Genomic DNA, 21,015 nt, shown 5'->3' on the forward strand with positions numbered 1-21,015 from the left:
GGAAAATGAGAATGGAGACAGGCACAGAAATAATTGAGGCCCCTTTTGCAAATAGTCTGCCTGATCCCCCAAGATCCAGGGCACAAGAAGGGTCCCTTGTGGGTCAGCCATTGACTCAAGGTCAGACTTCTAAGTTGTCACCCATTGAGATTGCTCACCTCTCCCCCCAAGGTGCCCACAGACCCCCAACTCCTCCCCTTGACGGGCACAGTCCCCGCTCATGGCTACAATTCAGAGCCTTCGTCATCGGGCAGTGGCCGCCTCTCATGGGCTGTCCACCCACAGCACAGCAGCCTCTAAACATGGCTCAAAGGGAAACTAGCTTTCAGCTGCAGAAGCAAAACTTGATTTAACCTAACGAGCACACATCAAAACTTCAGGTTTTATGTAGAAAAAGTTAGGTTTCCAAATAAGCCTGCAAAATAGAGACCGACTTTGCAGGCAGCATCCATCTGGTCACCACATTCTTAGAAGACGACCAGCAAAGGTAAGTCTGAAGGGCGGGTGGGGGGTTGTCTTTTGCCAGCTTGATGGGGGCTTTCTTAGCAGGAAGGTCTTCCTGGGGGTAAGCTTCTCTTTTTTACATTTTTTTAAATGTTTATTTATTTTGGGGGAGGGGGAGTGTGAGAGAGAGAGAGAGGGAGAGTGAGACACAGAATCCAAAGCAGGCTCCAGGCTCCGAGCTGTCAGCACAGAGCCCGATGTGGGGCTCGAACCCACGAACCATGAGATCGCGACCTGAGCTGAAGTAGGCTGCTCAACCAGCTGAGCCACCCGGGAGCCCCGGGGGAAGCTCTTGAGAGCCGAGACCGGTGCTGATGTTCTGACGGTGCTTCAGAGCTTCCCAAGTGTTGTTTCTCCAACTCCAGCCATAGTTTGGTACAGCCATTGCTGGCACCACCAGACCCAGGTCGTGCTGGCGCCCCGGTTCTGCACACACAAATGCCTGGTTACAGGCACCATTGACTTACAGTCACTGACAAGGTGTGTTATGGGAAAAGAAACCTTAAGAGAATGTGTCTGTCGCTGTAAAGACTTTCCTAAATGTGTGTGTTTGAGCTCTGGGCAGACAGGAGACGAGCCGTTGTGGATCACTGGGCCTATTTTAATGACTCTGTGGCAGGACAGAGAAGTGGTCTTGGTTTCTGTGTTTGTGGAACACGGTGGGGCTGGACTCCTGTCATCCTTGCCCTCCTCCTCCCCTCTTCTTCCTTCTCTTCCCCCCTCCCCAACCTCCCCTGCCTCCCCTCCGTCTGCCTCCTTTCCTCATAGCCAAGAACGTTTGGATGCGTGTGTCCGCAGCTCCCACCTGGGTGATGGAATAAGTCTGACACACCCGCAGTGTGACAGCCTTTCCTGTGTCGCTGCGCATCTAAGCCATGCCTCACTGCTCCCCCCTCCCCAAGCTTTCTCCCTGGGGCGCGTGGGGCAAACCGTTTGGGAGGAGCGCCTGGGCCGACTCTGCAGTTAGCATCTGATTTTGCTGAGTCAGGAAAAGGCTCACCTCTGCTTTTCTGGCTTTGAGGCCACCCGCCCACCCACCCTGCACATTGAGAACGTGAGCCAAGGACAGGGGTAGACTCCAGAGGAGCACAATTTGATCTTCCTGAAGTGCCAGCTTGCCACTCTGCTGCTAAATCAAACCCCAGCGGAATTCAGATGCCCCACGGGACCCTGCAGTTCCCTGGGGATCTTCCATCACAGAAGGGTGTCGGGCAGCAATTGTCCAGGAGCTTCCTGGCTTGCTTTATTCAGACTTGGGGGCACAGCGATTTCTAGCCTTTATAGAGGCAGGGCTCTGTGAAATAGGGGACGTCCCTGTGATCACGAGAAAATAGGACCGAGAGATACCTCTGCCTCCAAGACAGAATCTCTGTAAATGGTCCCGTGGCCTTGCTGAAACAGTTCAAACTTGGTGGCCACTGTCAGGTTATGACAGAAGGGACATGGGTGACAGGAGGCGGGGACTGAGTTTGGAATTCTACTTGATGGCATCTACTTGCTGCTTTTTGCACTGGGATGCTGCTGGGGTCTGAAGGCATCTTCCCATTAAGATCCACCTGCCTGGAAGTGTTCCTGCTGATACCAAAATGTACCTCTGGGGGCCGCCTGGGGGGTTCAGTCGGTTGAGCATCCACCTTCAGCTCAGGTCATGATCTCACAGTTCATGAGTTCAAGTTCCACGTCAGGCTCTGTGCTAATGGCTCAGAGCCTGGAGCTGCTTCAGATTCTGTGTCTCTGCCCCTCCCCTGCTCATGCTCTGTCTCTCAAAAGTGAATAAATATTAAAAAAAAAAAAAGCTGGGTTGGGCAAAGGGAGCAAACCCAGGTATTATTTTGCCTCTACCATAGAGTCTGATGGACCTGGATTCAAATCCCAGTTGGCTGTGCAGACTTAGGCATGTGACATACATCTCTGAGCCTTAGTTTTCACTTCTGTGAACTGGGAATAATACAGCTACCCTTCAAAAGGGAGTTGGGCACTGAATGTTTTGGCCGCCTAGCACCCTCCCCTGTCCCAGCACAGCACCTTCTACCATCTTCTGGGGAGCTGTGTATCTTACATTACAACCGGGGCCTTCTAGTGAGACCGCTGACATGCCTCTCCCGCTAGGGGGTACATGACCCTCTTTTGGCCAATCAGACATCCCCCCTGAGAAGAGAGAAGTTCAGGCTTTCCTTCTGTGGCAGCCAAGTTAGGAAGATGCCAGCCTGGAGCTTCCGGTGGCCGTGTCTCCCGCAGATAGGGAAGCGGCATGGCTGGATCCAGGTGTTCAGATGAAATCTGTAGAGCTCCACCTCTGTCCATCTCATGGCTCCACTCTCCTCCAGGCTAGAATACCCTGGTTCCATGCCCATCTCTGAACCAGTTTCTCTGACCAGGCTTTATTGGCTAGAAGGAGTCATTTATCCACCTTAAAACATGGGATGGGTGCCTGGGTGGCTCAGGTCAGTTGAGCGTCTGGCTCTGGATACTGGCTCAGGTCATGATCTCACCGTCTTGTGGGACGGAGCTGGGCTCTGTGCTGAGCGTGGAGCCTGCTTGGGATTCTCTCTCTGCCCCTCCCCTACTCATGCACTCTCTCAAAATAAATAAAAATAATCTTAAAAACAAACAAAAAACATGAGATAGAGAGTTGCTGGGGGTCACTCTCAAGGAAAGATTAAGGTCCCTCTCCCAAAGAAGGGCAGTGGCCGTGGTAGGCAGAAGCAACCAATTAACTTGACGTCCTTGGCAGAGAGAGCGTGTGCACAGGATGGAGGAGTGAACGGCCTTCCACAGGCCCAGAATTCAGTGCAGCAGAGGGAGAGGTACAGCGGGCTGCGTGTCTGACAAGAGAGGTTGGAGTCGAACGGGAAGGGGCGCAGGGGCCCCGAGGAACACCTGACACTATTTGCAGGGAAGGGTGACATACCCCCTCACCCCTACCCCAACACCGGACACACTTTCGCACAAACTCTCGTACTTACTAAATATTTGATTAGAAAAGAAATAATTCTCGATTCTCAAGAGGAATTATAAAGACGGAGGGGGTGAAGGAGAATACACATGTCTATTTAAAGACACAGTATTTTTAATTTTTCTTTAATGTCTAGTCATCTCTCCACCCAACGTGGGGCTCAAACTCACAACCCTGAGATCAAGAGTCCCATGCTCCACTGACTGAGCCAGCCAGGCGCCCCTGTCCTGGGCACTCTTCGTGAATAAATGTAATTCTCCTCATGAGGAGGCCCGTGAGGTTAGGGATTCTAATAGTAACAAGCTGAAGTTTATTGAATACAATGTGCCTCACATGGTGCCCATCGCTTTACTTACACGGAGCGTCCCCAGTGTGTTCTCATAACCGTCCTATAAGGACGCATTATTTCACACACCCCATTTTACAGAACACATGGAGGTCCAGAGAGGTGAGGTGGTTTGCCTAAGGTCACACAGCACAGAGTCAGTAGAGCTGAAATTCGAGCGTGGATGTGCAGTGATTTCATACAACTCTGAAGTTGCCTTTTTTTTTCTCCTCTTGGGAAATTTTTATTTGTTCATTTCAGGTATGAGGATGATTTTCTCAGTGTCACTGGAGAAAAGGATGGTCCTCCCCTGGACCCGGGTCATGCGGGGCCACCCAATCATAGGCAGGAAGCTAGCCAGGACTGCGCTGAGGATGGCAGTGACGTAGCCCCAGCCCAGCTGGCACTGGCCACTGCGGTACGCAGAGGAGGCGCCACAGGCTTCCTTGGCAAATGGGGAGTCCAGGCTGATGGGGAAAACCAGCAGGCCCACAATGGTGGCAGTGGCTGGAAATCGCAGGAAAGAACACCAGTGCATCAGTTAAGGGATTCTGGGCCAATCTCTAACCCAGGACTCACTGGTCCACCCTCCTAGCCACCCACTCATCCACCAGTCCATTCACTTATATTTTGATGCATCATTTTTCCTTTTATCAAACCATCACTCAACTAGCCTTCCACCCAACTGTCCAGCTAATACTCACCTGTCCACTCATCTCTCCATCCCTCTATCCATTCACTCATCTATCCATCTACCCATGTGCCCACTTAGCCACCTGCACCCCACCTATCCATCCATCATCTGCCCACCCAATCATCCATCCACCCATCTGCCCATCCATCCATTCATCCATACATCCCTCCATCCACCCTCCCAACCATCCATCCATCCATCATCCACGGATCTATCCATAGATCCACTCGTCATTTCACCTATTCATTCATTCATTCACTCACTCACTCACTCACTCACTCACTCACTCACTCGCCAACCCACCTGTCCATGCATGCATTCCTTCATCAAAGCTGTTACGGGTGCTGTGTGGGCACTAAGGAAGTGAATCGGACACCTCCTCACCCTCAAGGCACTTCCAGAGCAGGAGAATCACGTCACTCCAGCCTCCCTCGCTGTTCTTCAGCCATATTGGTCCACTTGCTGTGAACGTGCCTTGCTGTCTCCATGCTTTTGCCCTTGATATTCCCATTACCTGAAATTCCCTTTGTATTTGACAAACTCCCATTTGTGCTTCCAGGCTCAGCTCAAGTGATACCTCCTCCAGGAAGCCTTTCTTAACATCCCCCACCCTCCTGGAGTTTTTCGTTGTGTCTTTTGCTCATCCCTATTGTGTCAAATACCCATTGAGTTGTGCCCACCTGGTGCACCCCGCTCCCACTAGACCCTGTGCAAGCCTAGGACAAGGACTGTAGCTCCATCCATTGATTCAACAAATATTTAGTGAACATCTATTACGTGCAAAGCACTGTCCCAGGTGCTGGTGATATGAAAGCGGACACGTCCTTGCCCTCAAATAGCTGATGTTCTAATGGACAGAGATGAACAATAACCAAGCAGGCAGATAAGGTAAGTAAGTGCTGTGAAAGATACAGAACAAAGTACGAGGTAAGAGAATCTCAGGAGAGGGGAGCTCCCTTACCTGGGGACATGGAAGACCCCACTGAGGTGGGTATATTTGAGCAAAGTAGGGGAGCAAGACATGTAAGATCTGAGAAAAGAGAATTCCAGACAGAGGGGACAAGTGTGGTGTGTCTGAGCAACAGAAAGCAAGCCATGTGGCTGGAACATGTTGGGCCTGGCAGAAGGGGTGAGAGGTGAGATTGGCAAGGCAGCGAGGGTTAAATCAGGTGCCGCCTCACCGGCCACGACAAGGAGTGCGGATCTTACTCTGAGTGTAACAGGAAGTCACTGGAGGAGAGATAAGCCGGTATGAGTGGCCTGATCTGATTTCAGTCTTAAGAGGACCTGTTTGGCCAGCATGGCAGACAGACTCTAAGGATCAAAGGTGGCAGAAGAGAGACATGTGAGGTGGTTATCTGTCTAATCCAGGTGAGAGATGGTGGAGAATTAATCAGATGGGGGTTGCAATGAAGGCCGGGGCTAGACCATCCAGAGCCTCTGTATGAATTAGAAAAAAGCAACCCTTCCGGCGGCTAAAGCCCTCCCATTTCACAGCACAGCAAGTGGAGCATGGGCTAGATTTCAGCATCTCTCAGCCATCAGCTGGGCCCCCCTGTGCAGTGCACAACCTGCCCCACTGTGTATGGTGATCTGGCAAAGATGATACAGAGTGGATGGATGTGAGAGAAATGAAGGGGGAGAAACTATTAGGACTGGGTTTAGCTAAAGGCAGGAGAGGGTGATTTAAGTAAGCCATTCCCACTCCGCCTTTTCTGGCTTGCTAATGGACCGGGAAGTCTGTAATCCTAGGATTTATGTCTGAGATTCAGCACAGGAGGCCAGACTCTGCTCACAGGCTTGTGCATTCATTCACTGATTCATTCATCCCACAAACACGTCAGGAATGCTTACGATGTGCCATTGGATTTACCTGCGGCTGCCTGGACCCCTGGCATTGGGCCACTGTCCCCTTTGAGGCACAGCCCTTTGGGGGCCAGGGCCCAAGACAGGAGGAGAACGGCATTGAAGGCCAACAAGAGCCATCCTCCAAGGAGAATTGCAGCTGAGACCTGTCAGGAAGAAAGAGGAGGGAGGGAGAGTGCTGACTGTGGCAGGTGGGGGAAGGTGCATGTCTCTCTGCTTATTGGCCAGCCACTGAATCCTCAAAACCCCAAGAGGTCTGTGCTATTATCATCCCCATTTGACATATAGACAAACTGAGGTCCAAGGAGGTGGAGTCATTTGCCTCAGGGCACATAGCGAATTAAGTGGTAAAGCCAGAATTAAAATCCAGATTTACAACCACCATACCCCACCGTTACTGAGTACCTGATCTATGACAGGGTCGCCAAGAGAGGCACTGTTGTAATTATAGTTTCCTTACAGGTGCCAGGCAGGGAGTCCTGACCGATTTGGTAATGTGCATCATAACTGAAACTTTCAACACCTTAGCTGCAGTTTTTCAGCTTAGCGCTTAGAGGGTGGCCACGTAGGTGTGTACAGGTTGTACACCGCACAACTCCTGGAGATGCAGTGGGATCATCATAAATTTGCATATTGATTACAGTGCTTTTCCAGCAGATGGCAGTATCGTGTCCCAAAGAAGGGGAGCCTTTCCTAATTGTGCTAAGGAAGGGGCGCCTGGGTGGCTCAGTCGGTTAAGCCTAATTGTGCTAAGGCGCTAAATGGACTTGGAACTGCCTTCAGAATCATCCTGGATGTTTGTTAAAATGCAGATAGCCAGATTCTCCCCTACACTTACAGAGTCAGAGGCTCAGAGTGGGGTAGGCAGTGGGAGCCAGAACTTGCCCTTTTTTTTTTTTTTTTTTTTTTTTGGCTCTGGTGGATTGGATGGTGCCCCTGAGGTCCCAGTGAATGGATGAGCCCAGGTCTCACCTTCCAGGCAAAGTCAGGGATATTGTCCAGGGACCTGAAGGTTGCACAGCTCTGGTTCCAGCTGTTACCCTGAGGCCAGGAGCAGTAGGTGAGGATGCCAAAGGAGAAGGTGGGGGTCTGGAACCAGGCAGGAGAGATGAGGCTGAGAGCAGAGATGCAGGCAAGGGAGAGGCCCAGCGATGCCCACACACTGCCCACCATCAGGGAATGTCAATGACCTAGTAGGCAACAGATAAGATTGATGGTGGAGACGGCCAGGAAGGAGAGAAACGGGCTGGTGACGGTGTCCTGTCCCCCAGGTCAGGGACCTGGTCCTGTGTCCAGACCCCAGGTCATCAGCCTCCTTTTGGCCTGGTGATGAATGGGAGGTGTTAATATCTGGGGAGGGGGTGGGGCTTTGCCCTGAGGTAGGATCACCCCAAATAGTAGAATAAATAATGGTGCTTAAACAGAACTTTGAACACACATACTCTGCATGGAACATCATCACTGGTCCAAGCAAGGCCCCTCCTGTGTTTCATTCATTCATTCATTTGGTCATTCACTCATTCTCTCCACCCATCGAGTCTTGCATTGTCCCAAAGCGCTTCTTCTCCCCAGAGTGACTACCTTTTTCTAGATCACACACAGATACTATATTTCCAGCAACTACCCTGCCCATTAGCTCACGCCTTCTAATCACGGACCATTGTAATTACTTAATGTGTCTTTTTATTCAGAGGTGTTTTTGCAAAATTGGGATCGCTCAGTATGTGTGTATTTTTCATTTATGCAAATGACATTGTTCTGTATGTTGCATTTTGCTTCCTACTTTGGGCACTGAGCCTAATCGTTTTAGGGCTGATCCTGTAACTGCGTGTATCTCTATTCCATTTAACTTAGTTTGAGTTTCCCAGGCGCGGATCCTGAGACAGGAGTTTGGGTGCAAGTAGGTAGTACACTTGAGAGGAGGTCCCGTGGAGGAAGAGCTGGGAGGAGAGGAGAACGCAGCCAGCTAAGAACGTGCTGTGAAGCCATCTGGCCCCGGGGTGGCTCTGGGGGACGCCAACCGGCACCCCAGAGTTATCTTTCCTGAGGGCTGAGGGAGGCGTGGTTTTACACAACCAATTCTCACCAGCCGTTGATTAAGGGCTGGTCCCCCGTGGGTGACAGCAACTTGTGGACGGCCAAAGAGGTTCCAACAGGGACCAACACTGTACTGGCAATACAATGCAGTGCTGGTAGACGGAAGCCCACTGCTGTGCAGAGACCCCCTGATGTGGAGGGACAGGGCGCTGACCCTGACCAAATCTGCCACTCCGTTGCCTCCACCTGCCGCATCGAGTTCCCTCTGCATTTCCCCAACTCCAGGCCTCTGCCACAGGCAGCTGTGCTGTGAACGTCTGTGCGCGTGGTCTGACATGAGAATTTAGCGGGACATATTTGTGTCTCAGATGGCACGTCTCTGTTTCCTTCGAGCGAGAAATCCCAACTCCTTTCTACAGTCTCTCCCTCTGGGCTGGAAGGGGCTCAGGGGCCTGCCTGCCCAAACAGTAGACTTTTAATCTCAGTCTCCTTCTGCTTTACAGATGGGAAAATAGAGGCTCAGGGAGGGTCACAGACAGGAAGTCAGTTGGGGGGGTATTAATAATAACAGCCACTGCTGTCCACACAGTGTTATGTGCCAGGCAATTAATATGCATCACATGACTCATAGGTCTGGTGACTCCCAAGCCCCACGTGCAGAGGGCTGGATTGGGCACGTCTCTGTTGACCAGAGGAGAGCCCCCTTGTGGCCCAGGTGTCTGCCGGGCTGCACCGCAACAGAGGAGGGTGGGTGCTGTGACCTCCTGTTTTATAAGGGAGGACACTGAGACTCAGAGAGGTACGGGCGACTCAGCTCAAAGACATAGTTAGAAAGGGTGGGCCGGGGATTCACACCCAGACCCGATGATGTGGCAGCTGTCATTGAAAGCCCCAGAGTAATTATCCTAATGGTTACTGCACATCGTCCACCTGCTGTGGGCCAGGCACAGGTTTAGGTGGCTTCTTGGAGAAGTAAAGGGACACGTCCAGGGTCTTACAGCTGAGGTGTGGGATGGCAGGACTTGAATCTGGATCTAATACTTGAACCAGTATTAAGTTGAATGGTTAACTATGCCACCTCCCATTTCCTTGCTTGGCTTCATTCACCCCCAACTTTTACTCTTCTTGCTATCTTCCTCTCCCCAGCTCTTAGCTCTCTTCTGAGGCAGGGCTGTGTATCTGCCTCTCTCTGCTCAGGGGCGGCTGCTCTTCGCATGAGGCCAAGGGAGCTCCTCTAGCCTGGTGATGGCATCTCCCTATATCTTATTCCAGAGGATTTCATTTCTGACATTGCCGCCCGCTGTGTCTGTGAAAGTCGCAGATGTAAACCAATGTTCCAACCATTGATAACCCAAGCAAATGCTTTCTCTTTGGGGAGGCTTTAAGGCCCCAGAGGTTCAATTTCTGGTTCTCATGTTTATTGGCTGTGTGACCTTGGGCAAGTCAGTTACCCCCATGAGCCTCAATTCCCTCATCAGTAAGCCTTCCACTAGTAACTATTTCATGGGTTGTTGGGAGGACTAAATGAGAAAGTGTACAGAAGATACTTTGTAGAATGCCCTGCACCCAGTAGGTCCTCAATAAATGGTCATAATGATGATAATGGTGGGGATGATGATGATGGTACTAATGATGGAGGTAAGGATGGCAGTGATAATGATGGAGATGATGGTGGTGATAATGATGGTGATGTTGATGATGGTGGTGGTTGTGGTGGTGGTGATGATGGTGATGATGTGATGTGAGGCATGACGATGATGGTGGTAGTGGTGGTGGTGATGATTATGGTGGCAGTGATGGGGATGATGTGATTGGGGGGGTGATGATGATGGCGGTGATAATGATGGAGATGGTGATGGTGGTGGTGGTGATGATGGAGGTGGTGATGATATTGATGGTGATGATGATGGTGATGATACAGTGATAGTGGAGGTGTTGTTGGTAGTGATGGTGATGGCAGTGGTGGTGGTGATGATGGTGATGATGTGATTGGGAGGCTGACGATGATGCTGGTGGTGGTATTAGCTGTGGTGGCAGTGGTGACTGTTTGCAGTAGTATCAGCATTATTCATAGTTGTCTTGTTGCTCATAATTAGGATTAGAAGATACTTCAAACAGATAAAAACCAAATGGAGACCCAGATTGCTGGTGTGACTTGCCCAAGATGCCCCTGTAAATCAGGGGGAAACTGGAATCTAAGCCAGGGCTCCAGCTTCCAGACTGATAAACAGAAACACCGTCTCCTCCCATCAGAACGTCCCTACAACTCCTGTTCCCCAGTGTCTGTCCCCTTGGCTTGCTCTCAGAGAGGAAAGGTAGCAGATGGGTGGGAAAGACAAGGACGGAAGGGCAGGGTGCCAACAGTGGAGGGAGAACTGATAATTACCTGAGGGGACAGGGACAGTGAGGTTGGTGGGGCACAAACTGCTCCAAAGGGAAGTTAAGACCCTGCTTCCAGCAAACACCCACTGCTACCCCCTTGGTGATCCCTGTACCCCTCCTGGGAGGGTTAGGCAAGACACCCTTCCCTCCATCTCCACCAACCCCTCCAACACACTTATCAGCACCAAGAGAGTTTATGACCTAGCCTAGTGGTACAAGGGCCTCCCTAGAATAACCACGCTGCAGTTTTCCAGAGGAATAATGCCAGGTGCCACGGTGCCTCACACGGTCCCTGGAGAATGTCTGGGGTGGCACCTGGACCCAGCCTTAATTGTCACTAAATCATTAAATGCTGAGGGTACTTAGTTCTCAATTTTCCTTCAAACATCAAGAAGAAAGTCCCTGTTTTTTTTTGAAGTGTATTTATTTTGAGAGAGAGTGAGCGAGCATGAGCCAGGGAGGGGACAGAGAGAGAGAGAGAGAGAGAGAGAGAGAGAGAGAGAGAGAGGAAAAGAAAGAATCTCACACAGGCCCTGAGCTAACAGCAAAGAGCCTGATGTGGGACTCCATCTCACACACTGTGAGATCATGACCTGATCCCATGTAAGATGCTTAACCAATTGAGCCACCCAGGTGCCTGAACTTTAAAATAAATTATTTAGGTGTGCCTGGGAGGCTCAGTCAGTTAAGCCGCCGACTTTGGCTCAGGTCATGATCTTGCGGTTCGTAGGTTTGAGCCCCGCTTTGGGCTCTGTGCTGACAGCTTGGAGCCTGGAGCCTGCTTCAGATTCTGTCTCCCTCTTTCTCTGCCCCTCCCCTCATGCTCTGTCTCTCAAAAGTAAATAAATAAACATTAAAAAAATTTTTTAATTATTTAAAAAATTATGGAGAGCCTTGAGCAGGCAACGCAGTCGAGTGAGAATTTGGGAGTGAGCGGGGTTTCCTTGTACTGGTGATTTTATTCTGTTTTGCTGTGATACTAGTTGTCCACTGGGAACTAACATGTATTTTAATGAAAAATTTAATTGAAGTCCGGTCTTCTTTATATAATAAGAGAGCTGGCGGGATGAGGAGGCCGAGAGGGAAGGTCATTTGCTAATGGCCGACACTACTGATGACCGGAAGTGAGGTCCCGCAGGGCTGAGCCAGCTCAAGGGCCCCCACACAGACTTCCAGAGGCTGGTGCTTTTCAGCCTTGGGTCTCACTTTGAGTTCTAGGCCCCACCAGCACTTTAAATGTGGCAGGAATCTTGGACTTGGAGGCCGGCCAGTCACTCTGCCACTTCCCAGCTGTGTGACCTGGGGCAAGTCACTCCATGGCTCCGGGCCTCAGTTTCTCCATTGATACAAGCAGACTGGACATCCCAGGGGGCTAGGGAGCATGGGTTCAATCAGTGAGCAGGGTGATGTTGTAGAAAGAAGCGGACAGACTGTCTTCCCCTTCCCAACGCCGTGACCTTGGGGAGGCTATCCCACTTCTCTGGATAAGGGGGTGGGGGTTATTGTGAAAGTTCAAGGGGGATGGAATGCAGGTACGTGCTTTTCGAGGGAGAGAGAGGAGCGGGGCAGGTAGGGCAGGGCTACAATGCATAGACTTTTTTTCCTAGGATTAGAAAAACCTCGTAACTGCAAGTCAGCCAGTGAGATGCAGCCCCTTGAGTGAGGGAGAGTGGATTTTTTTTTAAATTTCTGCACCAAAATCAGCCTCTCCTGTGGGTTTGGCAGGATCCTGAGGGGTGTAATTCCAGCCAGGAAGCTGGAGAGCCCAGAACGGCCCGAGGCCCATGATTTTGCCTCTCTGGCTGCCCCAGTGGCTCTCCGGGTGTTTCTGACCTTGAAAAGCGTTTTGTTCTCCAGATAATGTGCTCAATGTCACCTGGGAAAATCACGCCGCCCGTCCAGGTGCCCAGAAACCTAAATGAGGCATTATAACCTGAAACCACATCCGGGCAGGCTCCACTGAGCTGGGATCCACCTGGGGAAGCTTGGAAGGGGCTGAACATTTTCTCCTCCAGCTCAGCACTTAACTGTTGATGGCAGTGCAGGATTCTTGAGCCTTAGGTCATTTAAGCCTCCTGGCCACTCTACAGCAGGTGCTGTTATGGGAATTCCTGTTTTTACAGAAGACAAAAAGAAAGCTCAGGAAGTGGCAAACCCCACTCAGGCTCAGGCAATTGGGCTTCCAACGCTGGGCCCGAAGCCCAAAGCGATACTAAAAGGTTAATTTTAAAAAGTCAGATACATACCCAGCAGCTTCCCGGGCTGTCCAGGGTTAGGGCTTGGTCGGCCCTCCCACCTGATCCGGCCAGAGAGCATGCGTGTTCCCAGGGGAGCCACAGTCAGCCACGGCAGGCGGAGGTTAGGGGTGGCTGCTAGTGCCTTGCTGTGTCCCCACAGCCAAGACCCTTTCTTTTTCCTGGCTTTTATGTCCTTATCTGTTAACCAAAGGGACTGGTCATTCATTCACTCAACCTATATGTGCCTGGCCCTCATGGATAGAGCAGTGAACAGGACATAGTGCCTGCCCTCTAGGAACATTGGGTTTTGTGGACAAAACAGAGAGACAGGATAGAACAATGTGGTCCATCCATCCACCCATCCACCCATCTATTCAACAAATATTTATTGTCCATTATGTTTTAAGAGCATTCTAGGTGTTGTATGTAGATTTAGTAATGAGACAAATAGACAAAACCACTGTCCTATGGAGCTTACGCTCTAGAAAGAGAACAAGACAGTAAAGATATAAACAAGTCAGAATGTAAGATGCCAGATGTTAATAAATGCCATAGAAGAAAATGAAGCAGGGAAGGGAGAGGCCATGTGGTTGGAGAGGTCACACACAGAAAGCCTTGAGAAGGTGACCTGTGGGCAAGAGCCAGGTGGATTTGCCGGGGGAGGAATATTCCATGCAGAGGGAGGCACGGGTGCAAAGGCCCTGTGGTAAGCAGGCACTCGGCAAGTTTCAGGAAGCAAAGAGGCCGGGGGGATGGGGGAGAGTGGAGAGCCTTGTTGGCAATGAAGAGCTTTGTCTTTTAATTTCTGAGTGAGATGCAGAGTCTGTGGATGGGCCTGAGCAGGATTGTGAGGACCTAGGGTCCATTTTACAAAGACCATTGCAGCTGCTGGGGGGAGCACCGGAAGGGTGGGGAGAAGAAGGGAGAAGCAGTCAGCACCTTTAGTCAGTCAGGTGAGAGACAATGGTGGATCAGATAGGCAGGTGGAGAGGGAGCGAAGGAGAAAGGAGTGGTCAGATTCTGGATTTCTATTAAATGTCAAAGTCAAGCCCACTGGATTTGCTCTTGGTACCTGGGATTCAGGAGCCACATGCAGAGCAGGTTTGCTAGGGGAGGAGGAGGTATCTAAATGTGATGTAGCCTAGGTGACGTTTAAGATGTGTATTTTGCCAACCCATCAATCAACAGATGCGTACAGACAGACACAGCTTCAGACCAAGAGAAAGCCCAGGACAGTGTTGGGCTCCAGCACAGAGGAGGGGCAGCTGGTCCACCCTTGGGAGTGGAGGGGGCAGGTGATGTCCAGGCCAAGATCGGATGGACCGGTTGGGACTGGGGAGCACCTTGACCTGCACTCCTGTCTCTTGCCCCCAGCTGCCCCGCCAGCTAGGCCAGATTTCTGCTTGTAGTCTAGGCTCTGTTACAAGTTGGCCATGTGAGCTTGGAGAACCCCCCAGTGTCATGGCTCTGAGCCTGTTTCTCATTGCAATGGACTGAATGTGTGTGTGCCCTCAAAATCCATACGTTGAAATCCTGCGCCACAAGGTCATGGTGCTCGGAGATGGGCCTTTGGGAGGCGATGAGGTCACCAGGGCGGAGCTCTCACGAATGGCATTAGTGCCCTTATAAACGAGGCCCCAGGGAGCTCCCGCACCCTCTCTGTGCGGACACAGAGGGAAAAGGCCATCCATGCGGTAGGAAGTGGGCTCTCACCAGACACCAAATGTGCCTGCATCTAGATCGTGGACTTCCCAGCCTCCAGCACTGAGAAAGAAATGTTATTTATAAGCCACTCAGTTTGTGGCGCTTTTTTCTAGTGACCTGAGAAGACTGAGATACCCACCCACAAAAGGACGGCCATGTCCTAGACCAGCGGGCTTACCTCTGGGAGGCGACAGAGTCCTTTGAAAATATGATTTAAAACTATGGATGCAAGGGTGCCTGGGCAGCTCAGTCAGTTATGCATCCGACTTCAGCTCAGGTCATGATCTCATGGTTTGTGGGTTCGAGTCCTGTGTTAGGCTCTCCATTCTTGGAGCATAGCCTGCTTTGGTTCCTCTGTGTCCCTCTCTCTGCCCCACCTGTGCTTTCTCTCTCTCCCAAAAATAAACATTTAAAAATATATTTAAAAATAATTAAAAAAAACACTATGGATGCATTCCCCATGCAGACTTGTGTATACACACACACACACACACACACACACACACACACACACACTTTATTTCAGGGGCTCATGGACCCCTGTAGCCCATTATGTCCGCTAGACAAGACTTTCCCGTATCTCCCCTCCAGACTCACCACACTTCAGGTCAAAACTCTCCAATGTGGCCTCTTCTGCTCAGGCTCCAGCTTTGAACAGAAGTCTATGTCCTTGTAAGATGTTTTCTTCCCTTTGAAGGAAACAGTCAGGTTGGTGAATAAAGCCCAGGTGGGTGATAAGCTGGTCTGGTGTGTGTGTGTGTGTGTGTGTGTGTGTGTGTGTGTGTGTGTGTGTGTGCGCGTTCCTTAAATCAACAGCTTCTTAAATCAACAGGCTTGCACTCTGGGCTGCTGGATGGGCTGGACAAAGAGGGAAAAGCCTGCCCCAAATCGGAATGGGGTCAGGGTATGGTGTTTCCTGGGTATGAGAAGGCATGAATAACGATTAACTGATCCACAATTAAACAGCAGTTGTTGAAATTCTTGGCAGTGTGCTCTCCCTTCTGCCTTGGTAATTCTAGTCCAGAGAACAGACTTACATATTTCCCAGGGACCGAAGGATCTTCACTCTAGGCAGTGAACTTCCAGAAAGTAGGCACTGGATCTGAAAATCTTTCTCTTCAGCCTCTACCAGAAGACTTGGCACAGAGAGGAGTTCTTGTCTTGTCTTTCACTGTGAGAGAATCGTAACTCCAACTGGCTCTGGTAGAAATGAGAAATGTATCAGCTTACGTAACTGAAAGTTTTATGTTACAGCTTCAGGCACAGCTGGATCGAGGTGAATAAGCAGTATCACAGGACTTCTCTCTCCCCCAGCTCTCAGCTCTGTTTTCTGCGGAGTTGGCTTCACTCTCAGGCAGATTCTCTCTGGGTTCTGGCATCTGGCGGGCCTTCTGAGGTGAAAGGAAAGCAATCCCATGGAAAAGAAGGCTTCTCTTTGCACAGAGTTGCAGCACATGATATGATGAACTTTTGTGGGTCAAGGTTACGTCTCATGCCCAGCCATGAACCAATCATTATGGCCAGGAAGGTGGGTTGTTCTCATTGGCCAGACCTAAGTCCCATGCCCTAGGATTGGGCGTAGAGGGTTGGGGAGTGGCCATAATGGTAGGGATGTCACAAGGTTTGCATCCCTGGAACTGCATGGACTGAAGGTGGAGGCTAGGGACGGATGCTGGGCAGGTGAGAACAAGAGCTGTCGCTCTAATGCTATAAATGCTGCCACGACAAACGGGTACCCACTGGCTGATGCTGGAGGAAGTATGAGGGGCCAGAAAATGAAGTGCAGAAAACGTGAGTGAGGCCCGAGGCCGAGGTTAAGTCCCACCTCTGCCACCTGCACTTAGTGTGACATTGGTCAGGGCATCTCCAACTCTCTGGACCTCAGTTTCTTTATCTGTAAGATGGGTGCCTCCGGAGTACATAATTGCTAGGTATTTTCCACTCATTTAGTCACTCAGTTCTTCATTTGTTTCTGTATTTTTTTAAATATTTATTTGAGAGAGAGAGAGAGAGAGAGAGAGAGAGAGGACAAGCAGGGGAAAGACAGAGAGAGAGGGGGAGACAGAATCCGAAGCAGGTTCTGAGTTGTCAGCACTGAGCCTGATGTGGGGCTCGAACTCACAAACTAAGATAACGACCTGAGCCAAAGTCAGATGCTCAACCAACTAAGCCACCCAGGCGCCCCTTCATTTTTTTTTCTTTCAATCAATACTTGTTGAAGGGCTTGGAGGTAGTGCAAACTGGATCTGAATCCCAGTTCTGATGCTCACGGGCTGTATCCGGCTTGACAGGTGCACCTTCTCAGGTGTGCTCAGCTGTCCCTTCAAAGCCACCCAGCCACACTGGCCGCAACCCGCCTCTGCTCGCTTCCCCCTGCAAGCAGCGGGGAAGCCTTGCTGCAACCACTTGACCAGCTCAGCCTGCAGTGCCTGCAGTGGCCTAAGGACTGACCCAGCCTCCCCACATCCCCAGCTGTCGCCCAAGTTGATGTGATCAGACTCTTGGCAGTGGGGGCTCTGGCACCTCCTCTTCGAGACTCAAGTAAAGCTCTGGCTTCCCTTGTGTTGCCCAGAGGCGCAGGTGACACAACCCACAAGAGGCGGTTGGACCCACCCGTGACTGATGGCAGATAGGAGATGGGACGTGTCAGTGGATGAAAGTCTTGCCTTTGGTCCCTGCAGTAGTTCACATGGCTTCTCTGGGGATGCCCCAAGTGCTGGAACTTGTGGCTGGCTGTGTCTTCATGAGAAGCTGTGGCCAACCCAGTAAGGCATGTGTTGCATTTGCTCATGTTCTTTTGTCTCCTCAGAGTCCCTTTCCTTCACTCTTGTTGGGTTGGAATTACATTCCCAATAAAGCATTAGCAAGAAACTTTTTGTAAATATTTTTAAATGTTTTTATTAATTTTTGAGAGAGAGAGAGACAGAGTGAGCAAGGGAGGGTCAGAGAGAGACAGAGAGGGAGACAAGAATCCGAAGCAGGCTCTAGCTTCTGAGCCAGCTGTCAGCACAGATGCTGAGGCGGAACTCAGACCCACGAACCCTGAGATCACCACCTGAGCCGAAGTTGGATGCTTAACCAACTGAGCCACCCAGGGGCTCCTAGCAAGAAACACTTGCCTCGGGCTCTGTTTTCTTTGGAACCCAGACTGAGATACCAGAGCTCTGTGACCCTGAGCAATTTACTTAACCTCTCTGAGCTTCAGATCTTGAATCTGTAGAAGGGAGGAACAATAGAGCACTTCTAATAGGATTGTTGAGACAGCCACAGGCAAAGTGTTTGGCTCAATAAGTGATAGTTTCCATTAGTATCGTTGCTGAGAACCAGGCCCTGGGTCATGTCATATGAAAACAGTTATTCAACATTGAACTCCATGGATATTTCTTGTGTGTCAACTCTGTGCTAGTCGCTGGTCCCAAGGAGCTCACAGTCTAGAAAGTAAGGCAGGGATGTAATTGGGCGATTATATTACAGTGTTATTAGTGCTTTAGCAGTGGGTGGCAGACTCAGTGGTTGCAGTATGGTAGTCAGGGATGGTAATCAGAGGTGGCTCCTCAGAGGAGGTGATGTTAAAGCTAAGATCTGTGTCCCTCTCTCTTTCCAACTCTCTTTCCCCCTTCCCCTCCCTATGGTCCTCTGTTAGGTTTCTCCTGTTAGACCTATGAGTGCAGGGAGAGGAAGTGGGGAAGGGAGTGATGGTCATGGAGGGGGGCACTTGTGGGGAGAAGCACTGGGTGTTATATGGAAACCAATTTGACAATAAACTATTATAAAAAAAAAAGCAAAGATCTGAAGAATATTTAGTTGTTACAGATGATGGGCAGGTGAAGGGCCAAGTGTTCCGGACAGAGGACATGGCACGGGCACAGGCCTGGCATTGAGGGACAACATTTTAAAGAATATACTGGCTTCCACCCTCAGGAAGCAGGTATTTTACAAGGGAAACAAAATGGGTAAGTGTGAACCAATGGAAATGCATGAATATGGTCTTTGCCGAGGAGTATGTGAGTTCTAGAACTATACTGTTCAATATGGAGTTGGAGCCACATGTGGCCATTTAGATTTAAATTAATTAAAATTCAGTTCCTCTGTCACACTGGCCACATTTCCAGTGCTCAGTAGTCAATTGTGCTAATGTTGGACAGTACAGATATAAAACATCTCCATCACTGAAGAAAGTTCTATTGGACAGAGCTGCCAGAAAGTCTAAGAGCACAACCGCCAAATCAGGGCAGACTTCCTGGAGGAGGGGGCAGAAGATCACAGAGTAGAGGTACGGGGAAAGTCAGTGGGTGGCATTGTCCTCTATCCTCAGAAAGAGAAAAGCCAGGGCTAGGAGTCAGAGTCGGGGTGCTGGCTCTGGAAACAATGTACAACTTCCTTGGTCAGGGTACAGTCTCTGGGTGTGTGCTGGCAGGCTGGGAGCCTCTCCCCTGGATGGGAGGACACAGGAATGCAGGGGGAATCAGCAGAGAAGGGGCTGAACTAGGAAGTCCTCCCCCTTCTCAAGGCCAGGAGCATTCTGGGAGTTGTAGTTTGGCATCTCTGAGATGCCCAAGAACTGATGCTGGACTTGGGCTGGGCATCTCTCGGGGCAAAGAGTTGGGGAGGGCTGGTCAGGCTGGGGATGGAGACCCCTGGGTTGGGGGTTTCTGCAGGTGCTGGCAGAGGGAAGACTGTGTTCTCCCCTCTGGGGCTTACATTCTGGGATAGAGAGGAGCACTAAGCTGGCTGGGAGCTGAGAGGCATTCAGGTGAAACAGAGCCCTCAGTCCACACACTGTGGTCAGTCAAGATTTCCCCAAGAGACACAGGAAGTTCCTATAAGGTTGGAGAGGAGAGGTGTCAGATGACATACTATCAGCTCTTGGCCATTTGTGCATTTAATCTAATATTTATTGTGCTCAACATTTATTGAGTGCTTACTGTGTGCCAAGCCCTGCTCTAGGTGCTGGGAATCAGGAATGAAAAGAGACAAAAGTCTGTGCTTCCAGGAGCTTTAGAGAAGGGAGCAGACAGAAGCAACGAATGGCCTTTGCTTCTAGAACATACACCTGTTACGTAAAAGCCTTGGCTTAAATGTGGATTTTGACAGACTCTTTCAATTCAACCATTCTCTGTCTCCTACCCCTAGGGGTGGCAGTCATATTTAAAAGCCATTGAGCTGAGTCCTACTGACGATTGTGTTCAAAACATCCAGATGAGAGAGGAGAGGGTCCTAAGGTATTAGACCTTATAGGGCCTCTACCTCACCAGTTCAAGCCCATTCCAGAGCCTTACGCTGCTCCTTGGTAAAATGGGGCGGAAGTCCTAACTTCGAGAAGACTGTTGTGCTGGTGGGAAGAGTAACAGATACGGTGTGTGTGTCTCCTGCAACAGAGACGTCTTTTCTTACACACACATCAATTCTCCCAAAGCCACACACTACAATGTTCTATTTCTCCTTCACCTTTATCGAGGTCTAACTCACCTTCAATAAAGGCACGTGATTTCAAGTCCTCCAGTTACTCATGCCCTGTGCCTTTCCGTGGAGACCTTGTCACCAACGCAGTTCAACTTACTTGTGCTGTTATTTCTGAAATGTCGGGAAATCCCACAAAGCCTAGAGCTTGCCGGCTTGCCCAGCACCCAGCACCCAGTAGGTGCTTAATAAAGATGTATGGAATGGAATGATAGCAACACAGGCATTTTCTTGTTTAGGGGCAATTTTCTACGATTCCCCCATGTTATCCAGAAGTCTTCACGGTCCTGGCCTCCCACTGCAACACAATGGCAGCGGCCGTCGCACACAGTAGGCACCTGCCACCCGTAAAATGTGGTGAACAGCTTCCCACAACGCCCGCGGCCCCCCGCCCCCCGCCCGCAGCTGGGGGGTGAAGTTCCCGTGCTCGCCGCGAGGGGGCGCTAACGCCCCGCACAGATCCCTCTTGCTCTGGGGCTGGCGCCAGTAGCCAGGATGATTCAAAGGCCGAGTCTTTACCCAGCGCCTCCCGAGTTCGCGGGCTGACTAAGGCTCTGGGGTGTGCAGGCCCGCCGTGGGGGATACCGGTCGGGATCTGGGGGTCGTCCCGGGAACTCGGGCCGGGATCACGAGCACGCTCCAAGCTGCGTGCCGCGGGGTCGGGCTGGCAGGCCCGGAGCGCTTCCGGGAGGAGTGTTCCCGCTGCACTCGTGACCTCTGACCCGGCGGACCGTCCCCAGGCCTAGGAGCCTGCTGGCGCTCGCGGCTCTGGCCGGCCGCGCTCCGCCCCGGGCCCCTCCGCGCAGGCGCTGCCAGCCGAGGTTCCCATGGCGACGGGGGCGCTTCCCCG

General features: G+C 50.9%; 1 protein-coding gene across 1 annotated transcript; it reads right to left on the reverse strand.

Moving 5' to 3' along the window:
- Positions 1-4,008: 4,008 nt before the first annotated feature.
- TMEM211 (transmembrane protein 211) lies at positions 4,009-15,328 on the reverse strand. Its single transcript, XM_029922925.1, has 4 exons — positions 15,303-15,328; positions 7,318-7,535; positions 6,353-6,491; positions 4,009-4,292 (listed from the first exon to the last, which is right to left on the reverse strand). The coding sequence occupies exons 2-4, from the start codon at positions 7,516-7,518 to the stop codon at positions 4,030-4,032; spliced, it is 603 nt and encodes a 200-aa protein (XP_029778785.1). The 5' UTR covers positions 7,519-7,535; positions 15,303-15,328; the 3' UTR covers positions 4,009-4,029.
- Positions 15,329-21,015: the final 5,687 nt, after the last annotated feature.

This window comes from Suricata suricatta, chromosome 14 (genome assembly GCF_006229205.1).
Source record: "Suricata suricatta isolate VVHF042 chromosome 14, meerkat_22Aug2017_6uvM2_HiC, whole genome shotgun sequence".
Lineage (NCBI taxonomy): Eukaryota > Metazoa > Chordata > Mammalia > Carnivora > Herpestidae > Suricata > Suricata suricatta.

Bases quoted from the DNA above. Each gene is read 5' to 3' on its own strand.
- TMEM211 (XM_029922925.1), bottom strand. From the start codon at position 7,518: ATGGTGGGCAGTGTGTGGGCATCGCTGGGCCTCTCCCTTGCCTGCATC. The intron at 6,492-7,317 runs GTGAGACCTGGG...TCTTCCTGACAG, and splicing joins TCCCTGACTTTGCCTGGAAG to GTCTCAGCTGCAATTCTCCT. The intron at 4,293-6,352 runs GTAAATCCAATG...TGCGATTTCCAG, and splicing joins AGGGGTCCAGGCAGCCGCAG to CCACTGCCACCATTGTGGGC.